General features: G+C 32.9%; 1 protein-coding gene across 1 annotated transcript; it reads left to right on the plus strand.

The window, feature by feature from the left end:
• The first annotated feature begins 1,436 nt into the window (after positions 1–1,436).
• On the plus strand, positions 1,437–4,556 carry LOC143583510 (putative beta-1,4-xylosyltransferase IRX9H). The gene is made up of 4 exons (XM_077065802.1): positions 1,437–2,471; positions 3,589–3,838; positions 3,904–4,093; positions 4,244–4,556. The coding sequence occupies exons 1-3, from the start codon at positions 1,717–1,719 to the stop codon at positions 4,072–4,074; spliced, it is 1,176 nt and encodes a 391-aa protein (XP_076921917.1). The 5' UTR covers positions 1,437–1,716; the 3' UTR covers positions 4,075–4,093; positions 4,244–4,556.
• Positions 4,557–11,265: the final 6,709 nt, after the last annotated feature.

Raw genomic sequence — 11,265 nt, forward strand, 5'->3', positions numbered from 1 at the left:
ACTGACCCAAATGAGAATCAATATGTGTCTCCACAAAGGAAGAAGAGACCTCTTATCACTAGACCAACATCTCAGGATCTCTCCATATTTTGTTGTAAATTAAAATATCATTAATAGAAAAAGAAGAAATTTCCAAAAATACATCATTCATGCATGGTTGAAATGTCGAGGGAGCATTTGTCAAACCAAATGGGATGCCGAGAACTTGTAATGCACATCATGTGTTCTAAAGTCGGTTTTCGTGTCATTCTCATTTGTTATGAGAGATTAATGGTATGCAACTATGCAGATAGATGATCAACTGTAGAAAGAACGGGGCATCATGTAACTCATCAAACAACTAATTAATAAATGAAATGGGAAAGCGATTGTTAATTGTTAACGTTTAATGCCTTAAATCCAAGATAACTTATCGTCACATAATTATGAGGTAGTTTTAAGGATACAAGTAGATATAGATCATTTTGATATAAAAAAAATGTTGCATACGACTTTCTTTGGCAAATTGAATTTTAAACTATGCTCCAATAATAATTCATATTGGTAATGTAAATCAATGACACATATTTGTTTCACTTTTTTTATATAAAAAAATCACAACTAACCGAATAAGTAACCTTATGTGCCCCTAATAAACACAATTGACTGGTGTTTATGTTTATTCAATGTTACATGAATTAAGTTTAAGTGAAGATGAAGTTACCTCTTTTTTTTTTTTTTTTTGTTAAGATGGATTTCATTTACAACCAAAGTAAAAGCTATTAAAAAACAATCTACAAACATTTATTTTCTTCACACACTACCTATACGTATTATTATTAGCCAATAGATTATCGTTTAAATTTAAAATAAAATAAAGGTGGGCAAAAAAAAGTTAACCGAACTAACACAAAGATTGAACCAAAACCAAACAAGTTTAAAATCGATAATGTAGAAACCGTTTTGAAGCCGATTGAAACTGTATGTTCGAAACTGGTTTGTAATTCTCTCTAACCGGTTTCAACTTGAACCAAAACTGATAATAAACTAATTTTGACTTTTACTGACTAAATCGAACCGGTTTAGGGTTTAAAACCGGTTTGCTCATATCTAGTTTAAAATAGTGATGAACATTTTTTGTACGTGTACCGCTTGGTACTGGTGCCAGGTTTTGAGGTTTTGGGATTTGTATGGCATCACCGGTACGGTACGATACTGATATTTTTGAATTTTATATGAAAACCGAATATTTCGATACCGATACCAATATTATTTTTGAATTTCGAAATCGAGATTTTCAGGATGATTATCAATGCCAAGACCATCCCAAAATCATCCCTTGGTTTAAAATACAAAAAACCAATCTAGAGTTATCACTTGAATTGAAATCAGTCCATCATCTCCCATATTTAGGGCTCAAAAGAAAGTCAAACCCTAAATAATTGATTAAACACATCTTCTCCACCATCACCATGATCCACCCCCAATTTCATTCAACTTAAACGCGCTTCCACCCTGGTCTGCTCTTTCTTTTCAATCTAACTTTAAATTTTACTTCATTTCACTTCCAACTCAAACCCTAACACCTTCAGCTTCCGATCACTCCAAATCAAGTAAGAATTACATCAATTCAATCACTTCATACCTTTAATTTCACTCCAATTGAATCTAATTATCAACACACCAAAAGCCTCATAATTGCGTTTGATTAGATTCGATTATGACCGATTAGATTAGATGGCTTCGATTCGCAGAACACTTTCACCTTATAACGATCGTTCGCATCAAAACGGAGGTAACACTAGCCCGTTTTCGCTAAATTCGCCTTCACATAAGCACAATACCACCACTAGATTCGCCTCTCCACTCTCCACATTCAGCGTCGGACACCTCGCCCCGCGTAAAGGCCACCGAACATGGCGCCGATTGGTTTACGTCTGTATGTTGTTCTTCCTCCTAGGGTTTCTCTTAGGTTTAGCTCCGTTCGGTGAGGTTGAAGATGTTAGGAGTCGAGATTTCTCGTTCGAGGTTAACCGGCCGCCAACGCTGGATGTCAAAGAGGATATCGTCGTTGATAAGGTCGAGTTAGCCGCGGTCGAAGAACGGGAGGTTGTTGTTAAAGAGAGGTTTGATTATGATGTTGCTAGGAAACAGTTGATTGTTGTGACGCCGACGTATAACCGAGCGCTTCAAGCGTTTTACTTGAATAGATTGGGGCAGGTGCTTAGGCTTGTGCCTCCGCCGGTTCTTTGGATTGTTGTGGAGATGAATGAGGCGTCTACAGAAACTGCGGATATTCTTAGGGGAATGGGGATTATGTATAGGCACTTGGTGTGTACCAAGAATCTTACGGATATTAAGGACCGGGGCGTTCATCAGAGGAATAGGGCGCTTGAACATATTGAATATCATAAGCTTGATGGAATTGTTTATTTTGCGGATGATGATAATGTCTATTCGCTAGAATTGTTTGAGACGATGAGGGAAATCAGGTATGTTGTTCGCTTTTGTTATGTACTTTTGTTTTCTTTTTGAGCAGTTATCATGTGTTGCATTTGATTTATGGATCATCTATAACATGTGTGATTAGTACTAGATCATTCTGTTATATCATCACTATCTTGATAGCATAAGAGCTAACCAAGTTTTCCAAATGTCCTATTCATTAGGTGTTTCAGTACTATGTAATTTTGTTTTACAAATGTTAAGAAAAGTTAAATTTAAATGAGGAAAATTCATGAATCTTGGTTAGTTAGTAACAATTATGAAACTTGGCTATCATTAGGTGTGTATGAAACCGGGAAAAAACGGAAAATCTGAGTACAATTACCTAAATAAGAACAGACAGTTCGGTTTTATGTTGTCGTAAAAAACGAACTTTCGGTTCGGTTTGGGTTTTTGTGATTAGAATCAAACCGAACTTATGGCTTTTCATTTTTAGTTTTGACTTTTAAGTCTTTTTTAAAAATTTAATAAATGGTATAACTTAAATATTTAGCCATAATGTATAATAATCAATTAATTATTAATTAACAACAACATTAAGGCCCAAATTCATTACTTTGGGCGTAAGTTTTTTTTTTCGGCTAAAAAATTTCAAGCCCAAATGACAAAACCGAAGAAACCGAAACTGAACGGTTTTCATAACTCAAACAGTAGTCAAACACAAAAATAGGTTTGAGCTCAAAACCGACTCATGCACACCCTGAGTTATTATGTAGTGAAGTTTTTTCTCCATCGTTATCTCCTACTTCAAGTTAATTGGAAAAAAAATAATTCCTTATTAGTAACCAAAATAGATACATGTTTCATTTGCCTCACTTAATTTTTGTAACAAAAATATTTATAAAAAGTTTATATATGATTGGAACACCGATGACAGTTGGGTGGCTTTTAGTGGACAAAAAACGAGTGACTTTAGTGAAACACTTGGGAAACCTGCTTATTATTTGGTGAAGTTTTCCCTATTCAAATATATGTGCAAAATTAGTAAAAAGGAATATGCATTGGAAATTTGTGCAACTGTACAAACAGTATATTATATAAAGGAATGTGTCCTTGCTTCTAAAACTCTAAAATGTTGTTTTTTGTTTGCTTTGGTGACTGCAGCCGATTTGGCACATGGCCAGTTGCAATGCTTGCACAAAGCAAAAACAAGGCAACTTTGGAAGGTCCTGTATGCAATGGGAGTCAAGTAATCGGGTGGCATACAAATGAAAAGAGTAAAAGACTCAGAAGATTTCATGTTGACATGTCAGGGTTTGCATTCAACAGCACCATCTTGTGGGACCCAAAGAGATGGAACAAACGTTCCTCAGCTTTGATTCGTCAACTGGACACCATCAAAGAAGGATTCCAGGTATGCATAATATTTTTGTCTTTTTTTATCAACATTCATTCTAAAAATTCAGTGTTTGTTTACAGGAGACAACATTTATAGAACAAGTGGTGGAGGACGAGAGTCAAATGGAAGCTACTCCTTTTGGATGCTCTAAAATCATGAACTGGCATCTGCATTTGGAAGCTCGTGAACTTGGCTATCCTAAAGGTTGGTTGCTTCAGACGAACCTCGATGCTGTTCTCCCTATTGAGTGAAAACAAGAGCCATAAAGAGGTATGCATAACTTAAGTTGCACATTTTAGTTAACAGTATAGATACAAACATCACTAAGATGAACTTATGATCCATGAGACTTTATGTTAGCATATATGATATATCATTTACTTAAGGAGATGACAAGTTCTGTTGGTGTTTTTGTGACAGATAATGGTTGAGTTTGCAGAAGCTATGTGTGCCCAAAAACACCTGCTCTGCCTTTTTTTAGAAGCAGTGGCGAGGAGATGAATGATCTAAAATCAAAGGTTTATGCTCTGCTTATTCTTTATATATTAGGGTTTGGCCATTGCCTTGTGAAATTCTTTTTTGTTTTTTCATTAAAACATGTGAAAAAGTTGCCTTGTTTTTTTGTACACCAACGACTTGTTATATATTTCAAGTTTGAGCTTAGTTTTTGGATACAGAAAGTAAATTTTCTATTTAACTGTAAGATTTGTTGAAATTGCTAATAGCAGCATGCTTTCCCCATGCTACTACAGACATCCATCCTTTGTATCACCAGAGAATCATATATTGTCCGTTCCTATTTAATAAATTTTGTAGGATTTTATAATGTTAGTGACTGTAAGATTATGCAGTATTAGTGTTTTAAGTTTTAACACTATGGGCTTTGGAGTTGCACCCTTCCATGATAATGACACAAAACATACACAATATAACTATTTGTATTTCTTCATATTGTTTCTCATTCCATGGTATCAAAACTTGTTTGTTCGAAATTTTTGAGTACCATGTGAGTGCCACCTTTGCTCCCAATTCCAGGAATCTGTTTTTGAGTACTGATTTAGTCTCAGCCTACAAATCAACTCACCATCACATCTTATTTGTTATGTGTCACCCTAGATCCTGCCAGTATTATGTTAAGCTTTAGTTTGCTCTGGGTGGATTGAGCAGATGCAGGCTCTTGATCTAAATAGCACTTGGACGTTAATAGATTTAGGTTATAAAAATGCAATCGATTGCAAATATGTATCCATGGTGAAAGGCAGTCTCGATGACTCTTTTGCTTGGTTAGAAGTCCGATTAGTTGCCAAAGGTTATGCCACATTGAGTGGATTGATCTGATGCAGTTTCTTTGGTTGCCAGACTGTGATTTGCCAACCTTTTTTTTCTCTTTGGCTGCAAGGAGAAACCACTTGGGTTAGCCGGTCGAGAAGTTTACGAACTATGAAATATTTGTATGGTCTAAAGCAATCTCCTTATGTTCATAAAAAGGCAATCGATTGCACATCGTATCTATGGTGAAAGGTAGTCTAGATGACTTTTGCTCGGTTAAAACTCCGATTTGTTCCTTTAAAAAAAAAAAGTCTGGTTTGTTGCCAAAGGTTATGCACATTAAGTGGAATATCTGATGCATTTTCTTTGGTTATCAAACTGTGATTTGCCTACCTTCTCTCTCTTTGGCTGGAAATGCCTTTTAAAAAAGCGATGTAAAGAAAGAAGTGTACATGGAGCAACCACTTGGATCCTCTGCTAGAGGGGTGTGAAGCTTGCAAAGTATGAAAATATTTGTATGATCTACATCTCTCTGTCTTTGTGCCTGGTTAGGGAGATTCAACGTTGTAAAAGAGTTCAACCTGAAAAAGAAGTTTATATGATCATTTGGCGTGACGTAGGGATAGGTGCATTATGGTTGTATAGGTATTAGTGGGCAAATAATAATTATACGAGGTGACGAGGACGGGCTGTCAATTAGGCACGAGTTTAAGACACGATAATACTTGTTAATCAAAAAAGTGTAATGTGTGATCTTTTTTTATTTTTTTTTTTAAAAAACTGAATTTAGTAGGCTAGACTCCATTTTCTATTATTGGTACTTGAAACTTAAAACTATCTTATAGTCATAACATATAAAATAGTTAAACGAGTCATATTCATGTTTGATATTTATGCTAAGCGCGTTGTTTCTAACTTGTTAAACACGTTAAAAACATGTTTAATATTAAACTTTAAGGTACCTTAAGTCTTGGGCCGCAGTTTTTTACTATTTATTCCAAAATCACTACTCCATTCTAGTGGGCCATTCATGATATTGGGCCACCAATTAAGTTGGACAAATGAATCAAATCAGATCTATCTAAAATAACGGATCAAAATCGGTTAATATAAAAAGCCTATTTGTATTATTAAATATTTAAATGTATCTATTTTGCTAAATTGTATCAGTTTTAAGTTTTAACTCATTTTCGCTCGTTAGTATCTTTAAGCCTATAAATTATAAGAACAATTTAATATAATATTTATAATAATATTGACGCATTTATAAAATTAATAGTTTTCATTAACGTGTAATAAAATGCACCAATCACGTATAATTGAAAACAACTTGGACAAGTGACCCCTTTGTACATAATTATATATTTGGACATAAGTGTCGGATATTTTTATATATGGCATTTTAAACTTTATTAAGGTATATTTTGTCTGTTAAATTATCTTTTACTGTTTCGTATTAGGTATTTTCTATAGATAATATATTTATATATCCACCCCTAAGGTATAAACTCTAAAACATCAAATGTACTTAAAAACTATCAAATTTACTCAAACTAAGTTAATTCCTTAAAATAATTCACACTAGAACCTCTTGTTCTTAATGAGTGTCAAAAATTGTAAAAAGTTAAATGTGAAAATGGTGAATATTCACCGGATTGCAGTAGAAAGGAACCCTAGATTCACGGGACAGTCTTTTCAGTACATCAAGGGCTGACAATTAGGTACCTGTTAAAGACATGATAAGACCTGTTAATCAAAAAAGTGCGGTATCTGATTTTTTTTATTTTCTTAAATAATTGAAATTAGTATGCTAGACTCCCTCATTAGCCCTTATTGGTACACAAAACTTATAATTGTCTTATAGTCATGGCATATAAAGTAGTTAGACGAGTCGTATTCAAGTTGATGTATGTGTTACGTGCGTTGCCTCTTACCTGTTAAACCTGTTACGACACGAATTGTCAGCCCGCCTGTCTGTACATTGGACGATCTTTCCAGATAGAAATTTTTTCCCACCTAGTTGAGAGTTGAGATATGGGTTTCCTCAAGTTCCACTCTGTGTAGGGGTGTGTTTTTTAACCGTATCCCGAATAAAAAACCTGAACTGAAGCAGCCCGAGACCCGAATAACCCGATCCGAATTCACCCGAACCGATTAAACTCCTAACCCGAACCCGGGATAAAATATTCGGGTCGGTGTTTGGGTTGAAATACCCAAATTCGGGTTGACCCAAATAACCCGAAGTATGATACATCGATGTATGTATCCCTAATTTGTATAAGGTAGTTTAGCGGTGAAGTAACATAGTGACCATATGTATTCTTGTTCGGATGTTCTCAAGACTACAATTAATATTGAATCTATCACATTGGATCCCAATGTATTAATTACCATAAAGCATGTTAAGAATATATCTTAAACTTAAATAGTATAGTATTTAAACCAATTTGTATTAAGCATGTTTCTTCAATCCACACAAGTATTGATCCACATGCTATAACATTTCATCTTGTTTGATACATGCGTGTATGATAAATTTCATGTGTTGCTAAATATTATAAGTTATTATTGGATATGGTTGTATATTACGGTTTTATAACGGCTTGGAATATGTTTTTTTTTATATTGTTAAAGGTGGAAAAAAATTTTTATTTTGTTAAACCCGAAACCCAACCTGAATTTATCCGACCCGTTTAACCCGAAACCTAAACAAACCGAACTTATTTGGGTTGGTTTTTGGGTCAATTTGTTTTGAGCTCAAACCCGAACAACCCGACCCGAACAACCCAAAACCCGAATAAATAACCCGAAGAACATCTCTAACTTTGTGCCCCCTTGAAACCGTAAATAATATATTTACTAAATATTAAAATTTTCTAATATAGCTTCTAACTATAGGCTTTCTAGTGTACAATTAAATTTTTAAATGTCAATAGATATAACTACATTAGTTGAGTCGAGTGGTTACAATAATTCTCCTTTTTACTTATAATTGATTTCATTTAGTTTCTTACTTTCATGCCAGATAATTTTCAGCTATTAAAACTTTAAAAAATGGGATAAAGAAACAAATTACTAGAAATAATATATTTAGAATATTATTTGCGAGTGTATATGTTGGCCACGACTTGAACAAAAAGTAGTGGCGGAGAAGAGAGTTAAGAAGATCTAGATGAGCAAATCCCAATCACAACTGCCCAATCCTTGTCACTCTTACTTATCTTTTCCATGTTTTCTAATATATTTTCAAAACACTCATTTTTTATTGGTTTCGCCATCAGACACCTATCATGCGATTCGTTGCGTAAATGATGAAAACAAATTTAAATAATATCAAAAATTTATTATTTGGGCGCAAACAAATTTAAATAAATACATCTATATGTGGTTTTTAGTTTTTGCTGAATAATAATATTAACGATGGATTTGTGATTTCATTTGCAGTAATTTCATAGGCTTTTGTTTTGTAGACTAAAGATGTAGACTTATGAATAATAAAATCAACGATGGATTTGTGATTTCATTTAAAGTAGATTACTAACATATGATTAGATTTAGACTTCCAGAGTATTAAGTTATATGATTAGATTTAGACTTCCAGAGTATTAAGTTAGGGACTTTTATTAGGGAGTGTACATTTTAGGTGGACTTTGCTTGCTATTGTCGTCCATCAGTGTTGTCGTATAAAGGACGCATAAGGGTGTGCCGAGTGTATGATACAGCTCTTGCCTTTGTGCAGGGTCTGGAGAGGAGTCGGATTGCATCGTGATGCAACTTTACCCTACATTTTGTCTAGGAGGCTATTTCCCACGACTTGAATCCATGACCTTAAGGTCATAAAGCAGCAGCCTTATCAATTGTTCTACAATGTTGTTTGTATGTTACTCCATAATGTTGTATCTATTACTACTTTATTTTTGAACGACAACTTTTCTTAATAGTAACTTTATACTTCTACAGTTTGAAAACTATCACTAGCACACTATAAACATTTTGGTACTATGCTTCGTATGCATGTGTTATCTATAGCCGAGGGTAGTACTCAAAACATCTCTATCCTTTGTAATAGACGTATGGCTTAGCCACATTCACCCTCCGTAAACTCTACCAATAGATTTGTATAGATAGTACTTTAGTAGGCATGAGTGTTGTCAGTTGTAAATAAATTGTATTGTAAAACATGTTATATTGTTCATTTATTATCCTTACCTTTTCAAGGCAAATCTATTTTTAAAGAAAGAGAAAATTACCGTTTGCATCCCTGTGGTTTCAGGATGGAGGCACAATGAGTCCCCAAAAAAAATTTGAACCAGTTGAGTCTCAGTGGTTTCAAAAATGAACTATTTGAATCCCTGTTGTTACTTAACTATGTTAGCTTCAAAGGTAGATTCGACATTTCACTTTTATATATATACGTTGTCACTCTAAGTCCCTTTGACCTTTTAACAAAAATAAATAAACTTGACCAATTTTTTTAACAAAAACAAACCGAACCACCTTTTCATCAAAAATTTTGACCAAAATAAACTAACTGAACTACTTTTTTATCAAAAAAGAAAACACCGAAATACTTTTTTTAATACAAATAAACAATGCGAACTACTTTTTTTACTAAACTAAACAAACTGAACAATTCGATTTAACAAAAACAAACATAGAGTTACTTTAAAAAAAATAAATGAACCAAACTTATTTTTAACAAAGGTAAAAAAACGAACTATTTTTTTTAACAAAAATAAATGAACCAATTTTTTTTTTAACAAAAATAAATGAACCAAATTTTTTTAAAACAAAAGTAAGCTAACCGAACTTATTTTTAACAAAAATATTGTCGTAGCTTGTGCTAATGTGGAGTGCGATTTGATTGCTTACTTTAGAAGTAGTTACGTTCGTTTAGTTTAGTAAAAAAACAGTTCATTTATTTTCGCTAAAAAGGTAGTTCGATCGTTTATTTTTGTTAAAAAAAGTAGCCTGGTTCATTTATTTTTATTAAAAAGTAGTTCGGTTCGTTTATTTTTTTGAAAATAGTTCGGTTATCTGTTAAAAAAGTATGGTTCGCCTATTTTTGTTAAAAAAAATTAGTTCAGTTCGTTTATTTTTGTTAAAAAAAGTTTGGTTTTTTTATTTTTATTAAAAAAAAAGTTCGGTTAATTAAGTTTTGGTTGATTATGGTTTGGTTAGTTGATTATGGCTTGATTGGTTATAGTTTGGAGGTTAATTATGTAATTTGGAGGTAATTTTTAAATATGGACTAAAACTGAACAATCACTTAACCACAGAGACTCATATGGATCATAAAAAAGGTAAACTAGTAATTCCACATTTGACAGGGACTCAAATGGTTCATTTTTGAAACCATAGGGACCCAACCTGTTCAAATTTTCTTTTGGAGACTCATTGTGCATCCGCCTTGAAACCACAGGAACACAAACAGTAATTTTCTCTTAAAGAAATTTATTTATCATTATCATCATACAAGTATTACATACGCGCAAGGGATTGATCCTCAGTCACATAAGAAGGAACACCTTACTTTTTTCCCACACACTTTAATACCTCTATGAAACCAACCTTTTTTTTATTAGTGTTTGGAACTCCTTACATATTAGTAACTAGTTTGAGGCCCGTGTATTACATGGGTAATTGTTGAAAATTTTAAACTTTGACCATTAAGTGAAATACAGTCAACAAATTGATCATATGTTGTTAATACAATTACAATTAAATTAAAATTACATAAATTACATAACTAAGATTACACAAATACGTTACAAATAGGTAAAAACTTCTTTTTACATTACATTTGTGATTGTATTAGCAGGTATATATTTTTTATCAAAAATTAAAATCTTTAGTTCATGTTTGCTTGTAACTCTTAATAAAGTAGCATCTTAATAAAGTAACATGTAGGCCTGCTCATAACTCTTAATATAACCATATATAATTGTCCATGTGACAAAAAAAGGTTCTCCAAGTACATACCAACTTTAAATAAATGATAATATATATCCATGATACTAATAAAAAAATATTCATACACATAAAATATCATAGATTTTAATCAATTAATATGATGTCATTTGAAAATTTCTACTCATGTTTATAAAAAAACATGATTATCCCAAAAACCATATACCTGAACTTTGATGATATAATCATCATTGGAATCTTAT

The sequence above is a fragment of the Bidens hawaiensis genome, unplaced genomic scaffold (assembly GCF_021521415.1).
Source record: "Bidens hawaiensis isolate Kalapana, Puna unplaced genomic scaffold, B.hawaiensis_p1.1 tig00001511_1, whole genome shotgun sequence".
NCBI lineage: Eukaryota > Viridiplantae > Streptophyta > Magnoliopsida > Asterales > Asteraceae > Bidens > Bidens hawaiensis.